The following is a 13816-nucleotide window of genomic DNA, read 5'->3' on the forward strand; positions in this document are numbered from 1 at the left end:
GACACCCTGTATAGTACGAAACAGCTGGACGGCATTGGAAGGAGTTTTTCGGTTGTCAGGGTGTGCATTTGAAGAGGTCTGTATGCAGCAGGGAAACACATTGGAATTCAGTACAGCTAGGTACATTCCCAAGAACAAAAAAAAAGAGAAAATATACTGTATCCGTTATTTGACTACAAGCAAGGTGATTGTAAGTGGTCTACACTGTACCATGTGCATTCTGGTCACCTCTGTACTCCTGCTGTCCTACCTTGTATGTTTGTTAATTTGTACGAATTTTGTATGCTTACAGTACCAAACACCAATTCAAACTGTGTCTTTCATTGTAGAAAACAGTAATTTTAAACATCCCAAAATGGTAAAAGGATTTTCCAAATACACGCTAATATGTGAAAAGCCGCCGTTCTCCCACCAATGACTAGAGACAGTGCAACTAGTATGGCATAACAATTCTTATTACTATTTGACTCTATTTCCTTACATAACTAAGCACAGCTCCTAGGTAACTCTGGAAAGGAGTCTGTATTTCCTAGGCACTACGCATGGTGTCCATGAGTTTGTTTGTAACTTATCTGACTGTATTTGTGCTGTCTTACCTTTTTGTGTATGTTGTGCTATAATAGTGCTAAAAAGCCACTCCACGAGTCTCACTTGCAGTGTTGTAGTACTTCATTGTAGAGAGCTGTGCTTTTTAACCTTTTGGGACATCAGCACATTTCCGTAATCTCATATGCACATGGCCATTCTTTTTCGTAGTGACCTCTCTGCACCTTTTAGGCTCTTTGAAGGTAGCCATTGGTGTAAAAACTACCGAACATTTCTTGTGTATGACCAAATAACATGAGCATTTTGGAATTGCTGTACACAGCATTTCAAAGCATCTTGGAGGCTCGCCTATGTAAACTTATAGTTGCTCACGTATGTATGTTCATAATTATGAAGCAAGGGCATAAGGTATGGGAGACTGATTTTCTGTCAGGCAAAAGTATGTCCCCTGGGATCCCCATCAAATTAGTAGCATCCAGTGGTATGGGCTACGTATGCCTAAACATAAATTCAGTACTTGTGTGCAGAAGTTTGTTTGTGTGCTTTGAGTTTGCTTAGAAAGTTAGTCCAGGTGAATGCACAGCTCACTTGAGCTCTTGGGTGGAGTGACTTTTGGCAAAGAAAGATAACTTCTTTATGTGCAATGACACAAAGCATATGTAAAGCCATCCTGCTTCCCTTTCCCTCTTGTGGCCATACTCCAGTATTTTGGTGTGTTGTGATGAAAACAGAAATGTTTTCTCTAGTTATTGATATTGGTTTCAAGTCTGCCATCTGTTTTCTCTTTTTCTCTTCCTTGCTTCTCTTCCCCCCTTTTCCCACCAGTGGACCTCCCTGAAATCAAAGGGCCACATCGCAAATTTAGAGCCCTGGTGTCTAGTGTATTAGGTAGGCTGTCCAACTTGCTCTACTGTTTCTTTGTCTGTACATATTGAGTTGTCAAAAAATAGCGAGAAAGCCCCGAGGAGCGTCCTATTTTGCAGCCTTGCTTTTTGCCACTGCTGTGGTGCAGGACGGCGCATATTTCTGAACTGTGCTTCAGCTTGTCTTGGTTGTCTGCCTCTCTTCGTGAATGAGCTTCCTTGTGGGGCTTGGGATATAGTACATATTTGATCTGTAGTTCACCATTTTCTCTTTCTCTGAATGCTGCTTAGAAAGCTTGAGTGGCCTGCAATGTGCTGATAGCTGTGGTAAAACTCGCGTACATGAAACGATGCTAAACTTTATGTATGAATGTTGTAATCAGCTGCAGTGCTAGACTGAAGCCAGAGGAATCATTAAATCGCATACAGCAGTTGCTTCAAAATGTAGTAACTGGGATCCATAGTCCTCCCTTCATTGGTGTACAAGTGCCATAAGTAATAATTGCTACTGTCTGTCTTGGTAGCTGGCCCTGTCCCTTTTATAGCTGGGCTTAGAGGCTTCCCTCACAGAGGACATTGCTGCTCTTTGCATGAATGAGGCTCATTCGAATGCCTTAGATTCAAATTCAGCATGACCTGGTACTAGCATTTTGCTTGCTTTCTTCTTCTGGCATGCATGTATTCTGCACTTTGAGACGTACTCCACTGAACCTGAGTGTAGGCATTTTTGCACATGAAGCAAGCCAGCGAGTGCTGTGCACACAGTTGGAGCATCGTGAATGACATAGCTAAAGCTGAAACGTTATTGCTCGTTTATATTCCTTGCGGACACAGAAATATCAAACGGGACCTTACCGTGTGTGACCAGGCGTCTCTGTAGTGAAGACAGAAGTTAGTTCAATCCATCTCCAAGCAGTGTCAGATAGATATTACGAAGGAAGGTGCTATTGAGTACCAGCAGAACAGATCAAGGAGCTAACCTCAAAGTTCCCCGTCCTTACATCTTTCAGCCGCATCTTTAGTACATGGTTTCACATTTTTCTTATGTGTGTGTTCTTACGAATTCAGGTATAGCAGGTGGTAATTTCTGGACAGGGGTAGTCTGTATACTGTAGGTGTGCCCAAGAAAATACAGACAGATTTGTGCATACAGACAACTGAAAAACAAGGGGCTGCAATTTGGCCTTTTTCTTTTTTAAATTGAAAACAGAGTGACGAGGCACTTCTAAGAGCTGCGTGAGTGCGTGTGACCCTAAAGATGCTAGCAAGAAGTAACGGAAGTACGTCCCTCCACATCGTTATCTCACCCTAAAGTTTGTGTGAGTTGCTGTGTGCAACGATGGTGTGTACGGCTCTGAGAAGACTTTTCATGAGGAAAGTCTCATGCTTCAAAATGAAGTTGTACATGCTTGAATTTTGCACCGCCATACCGGAAACAGCTCTTAAATTTTTTTTTACGATAATGGCAAAAAGCACCGCACACTCTATGTTGCCGAGATTTTTGTCTACTTTGAGTTACATGTCGTTACACATGTGAGCAAACATAACGACACACAACTGTATTTAAGAGGGCATGCCTCTGTTTCTCATGACAAACTGTACATGTTAAGGCTTGTCCAAGCTTTGTAGTTTTCTTCTTCTTCTTCTTCTTCTTCTTCTTTTTTTTTTTTTTTCGATGCAAAAGTGAGGTATTGATAAGGCCCTGGTTCTTCTGCTGTGGCAAATCTCAAATTCTGCGGCAGGGAATCTGAAATTCTGCAATTTTCCGTGGTAATCGCTTGCGCATCTATACTGACTGAGTTATGCGAATACAAAATACAGCATGCGTGACATAGAAGAAACATGTCTACAAATTCAAAATACAGTTGTAGCTAAGTATCACATGGTGCTTTGTGCTGTTTTACCACTAGCGTAACATAGTTAACACTGTAACGGCAGAAAAACAGTCAGGCATTTTCGTAGAATTCCTCAGTACCATGCCAATCTTTGCACCCTTGTTTCCCCAAGTGGGAACGTTTACCCATGGTACTCTTCACTGTGAGGAATGCACTAGATGGGATATCACCGACGAGAGCAATACAGAAGTAGTAAAGACAGGATGGATATGAGCTTGACCAGCGTTGCCAACATGAGATGAGTGGTACACGTTTATTTTGCTCTTAGTTAGGTGGTGCGGGAAAGGGCTTTATGAGCCGTAGGTACATCCATCTCCAGCACCAAAGCTTCGTTCTTCAGTCAAGATTCGTAGTTCCGTGGAATTCCATACAAAACCTCAAATTCCACAATACGTCCTAAATTCTGTGCATTTTCGCGTAATCGCGGAAAAGTCGGGGCCTTAGGTGTTGACATATGCTCTGTGCGTAATAACCTCACTCAAAATTATCAGGCCATTCAAATAGTGTCTGATGAATGCATCTTTTTACCCAGCGCCCTTTTGTTTTAATAATCCTGCCACCAGCACACACAATTTTGACAAGTCCTGAGAGGAACAAAAATTGAACTTCCCTGCTACATTTCTCTGCTAATTCATGATGAAAATTGTCTGAAGACGTTTGACACCACCTCGTCAACATTTGCACTTTATGGGTATGCAGCACGTGCAACGCTAATACTGTACAGTGTGCTACAACTGCACACAAAAGTCACCCACGTTGCCGCAAGAGCATGAGACCACCGGCGTAAGATATTGCATTCTCCGCGCATTCTCCGCATTACCTTGTTTAGGGGTCAGCAAATTGATACCTCTTCTGAGAAGTAGTCACGGGTGCCCTTAGCACATTGCCCTTAACGCCCTGAGGGCTGGAAGGTGCTGCATTTTGTTGTTTCTGCTCTGCTTCTGCAATTAATCTTCCATGACTCCTCCTTGTTGTTTGGGGCACTTAAATTTTATAGGTGTACCACAGGACTCAATAGAGCTATGCATCAGTGTTTTCCTATGAGTCTACATGCAGTTGCTGTAGAAATAAACAATTTTTGGTAGGATGTTTTTGCATGCAACAGGCATGACCATTACAGGCATTGCACATGTGAATGCGACTTTGATGATAGTGGTAGTGTGTATCTTGGCTGGGCAAGCTTTTGGTATGGAACACTTTACTAATGGAATTTCAAACACTTTGATAGTTGTAGCGTTGCATTGAAGCATGGCTCTGAGTACCTCCAAATATACCTGCCTTGTGCGTGTGGTTGTGTGATATGTGTACATTGTGTCCCACCATTTGCCCTTAGCGCTGAAACATTCACCGTCAAAAAGAAAAGGAATGGCGGGAAGAACACGTCAGGTGTCAGCCAATGATCAAGACATTATCAAAGAAGAAACAGAGTCAGATTCGCCGATAAAGGATCAAGGTAATCATACCGCTACATTTCTGTCCAGCTGACTGAGATTCCATCTGAGCAAATCATTCCACTCGCTCGTCTCTGTGTGCTGGCCTAACGTGCTCCTGTGAGCACAAGCAGGTGTACTTAACTGAGATCACTAATGGTGCACAGCACCACCCAGACCACCTACCACATGATAAAGTCAGTTCGATGGACAGCTCATAATGCGACTGCCACAGCTTCTTCTGTGAAGTTGTTTATTTGGATTTCGAGTTGCGAGATAGCACAGTTTGCTGATAAATGGTTGTGATAGGTCTCTCTCTCTTCTTTTTTTTATGAAGACTCGCTCTATCTGATCTTTTGTTTATCATCTCCTGTAAAGCCCTTCAATTTTGCGGCCCCAGTTTTTCGCTAATCTAACACAGGCACTTATTCGAGCCCACTAAATTTTGTGAGTTCTGGATGCTCAAATTTGTGACTCGATTGGCTTACTTGGTGATATGCCGACATTGCCCATACCACAATGCATAAAAGTGGCATCACACATGCTTGAGCTGTAAATTAGTTCGAAGGCTTATCATCATCCTGTACAACCGACTGTGAAAATAATGTTTGCGATTCCAGCGTAGTTTTCAAAGTGTAAAATTTTGCTGGTAATTTTGTGAGTAACAATTTAAAATTTGCACGTTCTCCAAATAACGAGGTTTGCGAAAATTTAGGGACTGCAAACATTAAGGGTTTTTGCAGTATTACCTCACGCATATTCATTCAGTCATGAGAAAGTGTTACATACCATCGCCAGTGTTACAGTGTTGTCTGCTAATCGAGGTCATAAGCAGAGAGTGATGCAAAGATGCACAATAATATTTTGGAATGGCTAGCAATGTTAGTTGATGCCCATCTCCTCCTCTTTTCATTTTGAATGCTTCATGTGCTGTTCATGCCATACTAATATGGAAAAAAAATAAGTCACAGCATGTGATAATAAGAAACTACCGTATTTGCTTGCACTCACGTATTGCAGACACCCTTGAGTCGCAAAATGCTGGTTCTTTTTTTGTTCCCCGCACATTAAAGGCACCTCGATTTTCGTAGCAGGGCTAGATCGTCTCACGCAGCGCCATCTAGCCAGTGTATGGCACTCACGTGGCCGCTCGTATGACACAGTCAACAAGAAAGAGCGCCTGGCGCCAGAGTGAGGAACGACGAATGAGATTGACATCAAGGAGTATTTCGTCTACGCTTGATAGAACGGAAGACGGTTTGGTGTGGGAGAATCACGACACTGAGGGAAATTTGTGACGCGAGAGGGAATCTCGCCGTTCTATTCCGGAGAGATTGCCGCGGATATCTCCGAATAAATCGTGATGATGAGGCAGAATCGCAGTGTTTGATTTCCGGGAGATGGTAGCGAATATCTCAGAATAAAACGGGACTTAAAGGGGTTGTGACGGGTCATGCCAGGTCATCCCAGGTTATCCCAGGTAAAGGTAAGAGACTCTTCTTTGCACAGAGGTGAACCTGCATTGAAAGTTTAACAGCAAAGAAGGTAATAGAAGCGAAGAAAAAGGGCACAGCGAATACCAAAACTCATGCGGCTCTGACATCACAGCCCTCGCTGCCGCCAGTGACACGTAGACAAATAGTTCTTTCCCCAATAACAGATCTAGTGTGCAATACGATGTGTGCATGATGTAATGTGCCACATCTATGAAAGTGTCACAGCCCTTTTAATCAGGAACGTTACGGGAACCTGTGATCATACCATCACTACTTCGAGAAACCTACTACAACAGTGCATTCCCGCTAATTCGAACTCAAAGGGGACACAAGATTTGTTCAAATATAGTGGAGTTCGAACTAAGTGGAGACACTCTGAATGAGGCCTTAATGTGTTGACAGTGCATACTAGCTCTGTTGGAGACGCGTTATTCTTCGCTAGGCCTTGCCGCACATTTACAGTCACGCGATGGCGGAAATATTAGAGGCCCATTCTTTCCAGAATATTCATTTAGAGGCAACCATAAAAACAACTCGGGGCTCATACGCATAATAATCCTATACAGTAGAACATCGTTAATTCAAGTGCCGTCTGGACAGCAAAAAAATTTCGAATTAAGCGGGCATTTGAATTAAGCGAACCTGGCCACATGGTGAAGGAAAATATATTTATTTGCCAAAGAACTCACCTGTATTCGTCTGCTGCTTTCCGAAAATGACATCGCACGTCACTGTCCGTTGAAGATGGGCTACGAAGTTCATCATATCGCTGCGCGCGCTGTTGGCTTGACAAACTTCCAAAATCCAGGGCGCGCGTGCAGATTCATCGTCGCCGCCGTCACTCTGTTCATTTGCGCAAGCCGTGTTCAGAACGATGTCCCCCGTGAGAGTTGCGGCATAGGCATAGGTCTGTTCTGTGTCCTCTATGCTGGCGTACTGTTCGAAAGTCGTGAAGCCCTCCTCGGAGCTTGCATAACCGGCAGGAGCTTACAGCACATTGCAGATCTTGTGGCTGCGATGATCGCCACTTTTTCTTTCATCGTCAGCATGCTGTACTTCACCCACGGGCTGCCTCCACAGCCCACAGGGAAGCCCACAAGAAGTGGACTTCAAAGTGGATCTCAGCAAAAGCACGAAATGAAACCAAGCCAAAACGCGGTTCGCATAATTCATAATGGCAGCACAGCTGGGACGCTGGGTGGCAAGGAACTGCGAGAAGCTAGGAGGTTGTGCCACGTGATTGGCTGCTGGGAACGGGAAGTCAGCAAGGGAGCAAGCACGTGGCTTTTGTGGCAGGTCGTCGTTGCATGGGTTGGAAGCCAATGGTAGATGGTGAAATTCGGTAGGAAACTTACACATTAATCAGGATGTGGGCCAGTTTTCTTCAAATTATGCGGCCAGATTGCAACGCGCAAAGACAGGACCACAACAATTCTTCAAATTAACCAGAATTTCGAATTAGCGAGGTTCTACTGTATGCGCTTGAGTTCGTTTCTTCAGCCGCGACTCTATAAAAGTCATTTGCAATGTTAAGCTCAACCCAATCACGAACCTTACGAATGCGAATACGTATCACCAACCCAGTTGCTGCTTTTTTTCGTGGCTGTGTGGTCAACAGGAAAGGTCTTGATCGCAACAGTGAGGCTTGCTTGCTTTGCCGACGATGAGTAATCTGCATTGTTCCATTCCGGTCATGTTTTTGTACACCATTAATGGTGATCCATTCCTTGCTCCTCTTTCCTCTGACAGTATTTGGCAATACTGGCAAGTATTGCTATTATGACAAATGGACTTATAAGAAACAAGTAAACTTAACATTTAATAAGCAAAGGTGTCACTGACACGGCAGCACACGCGGGCGCTTCTGAGCCGATGCATAGTTGGGAGTTGGACGGAGCATGGCAATCTCATTCGTATAAAGCGTTGCACACGTTCATATGTTCGGATCGCCGAGTGTTTTCCCCCATATACACATTTTGCTTTCCTGCGACCTGAGCATCAGTTCGAGTTATCCGGAAGTTCGAATTGACGGGATTGCACTGTACTACACAATTATAGGCGACCAAGGTTGGCTGAGGGCAAGCCTTGTTGGTACCACGACCTACTAGATTATAACGACCATGTCATAGGCACCCCTTCCCAGCGCCGCATTTGGAAGCTAGCGGTGGCGCTACTCATGGACCCGGCTATTGCTTCCTCAATTTCTGCAATGCTTTGCGCTGCAGCTTACGTTAGTATTTTTGTACAAGCGGTGGATATCCCATGGGAGATGCTTCTTTGTAAAGTTGATTATCATCATCATTCTACGTGTTTTCATAGGAGCGGTTGCTGTCGTCTGCTACGGTAGTCGTACGTCCGCTTCTGCGCGTTCAAAATTCAAATTTCCATTGTCCAGTCCTGATGTAGATCTCGCGGGCTGATGAGTAGCGCCCCTAGCGGATGGTCGTTATAATCTAGTAGGTCGTGGTTTGTGCACACTCGAGTTTCACTCTGGAACTCGACAGTATCATGTTCACAGAACCTCAGAGAACCCTGGTTTGGACCACTGTGCTTATCCAACAAGCTCGATCGACAGCAGGCTGTGGCATCACTCTTAAAGGGGACTCCTTGCGTGTGAACAGAGCCCAAATTGAAATAATTCCAATTCACTGCTGTGGTGCCACAAGTTCTGTCACGAGCGATGTAATCAAAATATTGCAATGCAAGGCTGACGAGATGCATGTCCTTATCGCAGATATTGAACCCAAATTCCTGCATTCAGCGCGATCCACTTGCAGAGGGTATAGTCAAGATTTACGATGTCTTGCCGACAACAGAAACTGTGAATGTGAAACGACATGGATGCGCGCATGTTTTTCAGCTGCTTATAGCTTTGAGAATGCGCACACCCTTGTACAGAATCAGACTTTTACAGAAGTGCAAACATTGCACGTGACAAAAACCCTGTTGACTTGCAGGGAATAATGATACTGCACAACCCTGCTCAACTGAAGCTGGTCAAACTCTTGTAAAAGTTGATGCGAAGCAAATGACACCTTTGTGTCCCGAAATGTGTTGGAGTTGACACGCAAGCTACTCAAGGATCTTGCCAAGTATTTGAAGGAAGATGGAGTAATATGACTGCCCTTGCCCTTCCCCTGCAGACTGCTAATGAACCAGCACGTAGTATGGATGGCACTAACTTTTTAGTTATTGCGTACTGTATATTTGGGATTAAGGCACTATATTTTAAGGCTATGTCTAAGTAGAGGAAGGTGGTACTTCGGTGAGTGAACTTATGCAAAACCTGGGCAATAAAAGCAGCTTGCATTCATGTCAGTTTGTAATACTCCATAGTATATTCACGTTCATCAGAGTGGGTGCTCAAATGGATGTTTCATCATTCTCTGCTTTAGTGCTATCTTGCAGTCACTCTCTCATTCATTAGCTTCCAGTTCTTGTAGAGCTCGACTCTGAAATTGGTATAATGTATTTATCTGTAGGTAAGCCTTTCAGGTGGAGTGTAGAAATCTACTTCACAGTTAGCAACATTAAGAAAGATTTATTTCATGGTGTGTCACATTAAAAACAGTGTCACTCTCAAGAAAATCTGTTTGAAATGTATGCTTGGTGCCGCACATAGCTCATTTACATAGTGCTAACATTTGTGCTGGTAGACTGTGCTAAGCTAAAGTATGATATAAATATGCATTCACACAGTGACATAATTCAGGGTCGACCCTTGTGTGTTTATGCCTTTGAGCCTTGTGTGTTTTCAGTGACACTATGTTATCTTCTTGAAGCTGGTCATAGCTATAGTCATTACATGAACTTGTGTAACTTCCAAAGTACAAAGGTTACCGTGTAAACCAGTGAAACCGAACCAGTGTGTGAATCCGAATAATTGGATAGTTTCAAGGTGGGGAGAGGGCCTTAAACTTACTCTCGATCTTTTGTGTGTGCTTTATTTCAGGTAGTGAACGGCATTTTCCAGAAAGGAATGCTGTCTTTAAATTTGGAGCACCAGACTCTGTGAGGGAGTTGGCAGCATCAATGGCACGCAGTGCTGTGGAACGAAGCAAGGCTCGGTCCGCTGACCCTGTACGCGCAGCAGTCCTTAGATCTGCAACAACTGTCACCGTCAAGACTTCAGAGGCCATGAGGTCTTTGTCTGATTTCAAAATTTCTATAGATGATAAAGAGAAGGGTGAAAAGGCACGTGATTAGTAACAAAAGGATGTGGTGCATTAAAAATGCCACTTTATACCAACGACAGTTTGACTTTTGAACTTTTTGTTCAGGAGGACACTTTACGATAGAAGTCAATAAATACACAGGGTGCTATTTTTTTTATCTGCAACAGATTTTTTTATAAAAAATTTATGAGAGCAGCATGGATGACGTTTTTGCAGTTAGGTTTTACGCCAGATGGACATCCTCTCGAAGAGGGTATGTAACAACTAGATAACTAATTACGAAAAATTCATTCATTATGGAGATGATGACATTCCTTGATATTGAGGGAAGACAGCAGCGAACAAACAAACTTGTTGTTTGTCATTCGTCTGTTGTCATCTTCCCTCAATCTCAAGGAATATCATCATCTCCAGATTATCACTAGAACGCTTGTCCTACTTCTATGTTCATCATTCATTATCTCTTTAATTAGGGACTCTCAGGCAAAAGTGTGATAGCAGAATGGGGGAAAACCCTCGTTGAAAGCGTTTCTGTATCTAAAAATTGAAAGGAGCATGTGCGTTGAAATATCAGTAGCCAAATTTTGCTATGCAAATAAGCCTAAACCGAAACCATACTGATCAGAAGTGCAAAGAGAATGGGTTTCAGTTCATACTGCCTTCCATTTTGCTGTCTCACTTTTGTCCAGAAGCTCCTAATTAAAGAGTGAATAAATTTTATGTAATATGTACTACATGTAACAAGTACATACTCTCTTCCAGAGGATTTCCACCTGTCAGTGTAACTCGACTTCAATAGGCTCATCCATTCTGCTCTCGTAGCTTTTTCTAAGAAAAAAATGTTGCAGACAAAAAAAAAACTCTGTCTATGGTTTGTAAAAAGTTTTGCATAAAAGAGTCTTCGAATACTGTATCAAGTACACAGTACAGTGCACTACATTCGGCAGTTTGCCTCAAGGATGTCTTTTCCTTTTTCTTTTTTTGCAAGTCAGAAATCATTACCCTAAGTACTGCAAATAATCTATGGTATACAGTAGCCAGCCGATTTTTCAGTCCTCTGGCATTCATAAAATAGGAGAGAATTGTCGAGAGGTCAGAATTTTCAGTCAAAGGCAAAACTGCCATCCTTTTCAAAGTTGTCATTTGAAATAGTCAAAAATAGATTGAAAAGCCTCTGTTTGCCTCAGAGGGAAGAGTGAAGCACTGCACTTGCAGCAGACTTCTGGCCATGTAGCATCTTTGACGTTCTGTGGTACAGTCTTTTGACGTGTGAGCAGCTGCTTACAAGTATTGCTGAGTTTGGAACAATCTCTGAGCTTCGTCAGGATCTTTCTCGGGATCTTACTCAATGGGGATCCTCATCGCTTGCAATCTGCTGCTGCATGCATGTTTCATTTTGAAGCATAGGTTCAGGTTTCAATCCAGGCGTAGTACAAAGTGGTAAGCATTTGTATACCAGCAGTGATTGTCGGACTTGACATAGCTTCTCCTTCTAGGACATTGACATGCTTTCGTACGCTTTCTATTCTACATTCAGCTTTACTTGTTGCTGTGATATAATTTCATACATGACAGTTTGTCACTTTGTTGATGCAACCGAAGATGCCGCTGATGGCTCTCAGGTCATCAGCAGATACACGGTCTGAAAAATAATAGCAAGTTTGAGCTGAAATGTGTGCCAAAAATTGTGCTCCTCACTCAATAAATTTTCTAAAATTCTGATTTGGAAATGCATTGGTTCCATCGGCAGCTTGGTGGTGCACACTATGTTGTCTGAAAAGTAATTATGTTCAAACTTTGGGGAGTCTGACAAATAGGTTGGCTACTGTTGTTTTTAGGCACAAGGTTTGGAAGGCTGTTCATTGCTTTCAGTTTCTTTTGCCCTTAATCGTCTTGCAAGAAGCATTTTATGTCATGCCTGTTGAGTGATGCTCGCATTCTAAGTATCGTTTTGCTCACTAGTGTCTGTTTTACAGAAAGGAAACGGACAGAGTCTGTCACAAAAAGATGTAAAAGGCACACAAAAATTGCACAGTGAAAAACTGGTAATACTCAGCCACGTTTAGCCATACTCAGCTGTGGCAGCCACGTATTTTCCAACTATTGTGTTTGTGGAGATAAATTAAGATTAGAGGGATATTGGGACAATAGAAAGAAATTGGGACACGTTTCTCCTGCATAATGTAAAACCCCGAGAGTAGGGACCACGAAGCGACAGACACAACATGAAGTCTCAGACTTTTTGAGACTTTGCGTTGTGTCTGTCCCTTCGTGTTCCCTAGTCTCGGGGGTTTTACATTATGCATCAACTTCACCAGCTCGCTTGCTTCTTAGCCACCTTTTCAAGTTTCTCCTCTTTGTTTTCACTGAGATGCGCACTAATCATTCGGTACACCTTGCTTGATAGCACAGGTGGCGGCTGTGACCATCACAGGTGGGTGGGATTGGGGGCAAAGGAAAGACGGGCCTCCGAAGATGTGCAATGAACAAAATAAAGAAAACAATGGTGCTCCTTCACGAATGTTTCGCGGACGATCTACCGAACAGATTTTTGTTCTGAAAACGGCTACGATATCAGTTCATCGAAAGGAACAGATGTTCTTATTAGGACAACTTCATAGCTTTTATAATTAAAAAGTTAATTAACGATTTTTAGGTAATTAGTCATTTGACGGTCGAGCAACATGTGGCCAAGAACTTCCGCCAGCCCAGAGATGATAGAAGCGAAAACAGCATGTCTATAGCCCTTATAGTTTGTTTAGGAAAAAATCTGTAACGCCTAAAAAAAGACACCCTGTAATATAGCTCACCTCAGAATCAGTACTGGATAGCTTTTCTTAACCTGTGGTGTCTACCTTTTCAATCGTAAATTAGTTAGGGCATACTGGATTACATAGATTCAACTTGACTGTGTGTGAAATCGGATGAAATAAGATGCAAACGTGTTTTTTTGTTTTGTTTTTTTGCTTGTTCCCAAGCAGTTCAAGCACGTCTTCCGGGATGAGCTGCACCACCATGCGGACCCTGACCTGGACTCCGCCTCATAGTGTTGAGGGTTCGACGCCCACCCACACTGAAGGTACACCATCCTTCACAGAGTCCAGCTCCAGTGGCGACATTGGTGGGTTCATTGTTCCCTACATCATTTCCGACAGCTGCATGCTGCTTGCTGCAGAAATTGAGTGGGTCCCTCACCTGCCACCTCAAGTCTCTTGGGTCTAGTATTATAATTAAGTGTGCCTCAGACTGTCTTTCTTTTCTTTTTTTCTCTGTTCTTGCTGCAAGTAATTTTTGGCTTACAAACGTTTTGATCACTACGGTTCGAAAAAGGGTATTTGCACGCAAAGTGAGGGGATAGATGTACCCGAATTGCGAAGTCTGAAGGTTTTCAGTTGCCCTAAATCTGCCTTG

The 13816-nt window shown here is 43.1% G+C and overlaps 1 protein-coding gene across 2 annotated transcripts in view; it reads left to right on the top strand.

Moving 5' to 3' along the window:
• LOC135385566 (phosphatidylinositol 4-phosphate 5-kinase type-1 alpha-like) overlaps positions 1 to 13816 on the top strand; it is a 70112-nt gene that overhangs the window by 37880 nt on the left and 18416 nt on the right. Inside the window, exons 14-17 of one of the 2 annotated variants that reach the window (XM_064614959.1) lie at positions 1372 to 1434; positions 4638 to 4757; positions 10183 to 10372; positions 13387 to 13526. In XM_064614959.1, the coding sequence (XP_064471029.1) occupies positions 1372 to 1434; positions 4638 to 4757; positions 10183 to 10372; positions 13387 to 13526 (513 nt within the window). The remainder of the gene's footprint in view (positions 1 to 1371; positions 1435 to 4637; positions 4758 to 10182; positions 10373 to 13386; positions 13527 to 13816) is intronic. The other variant, XM_064614960.1, reaches the window with a different exon arrangement.

The sequence above is a fragment of the Ornithodoros turicata genome, chromosome 2 (genome assembly GCF_037126465.1).
Source record: "Ornithodoros turicata isolate Travis chromosome 2, ASM3712646v1, whole genome shotgun sequence".
NCBI classification, from domain to species: domain Eukaryota; kingdom Metazoa; phylum Arthropoda; class Arachnida; order Ixodida; family Argasidae; genus Ornithodoros; species Ornithodoros turicata.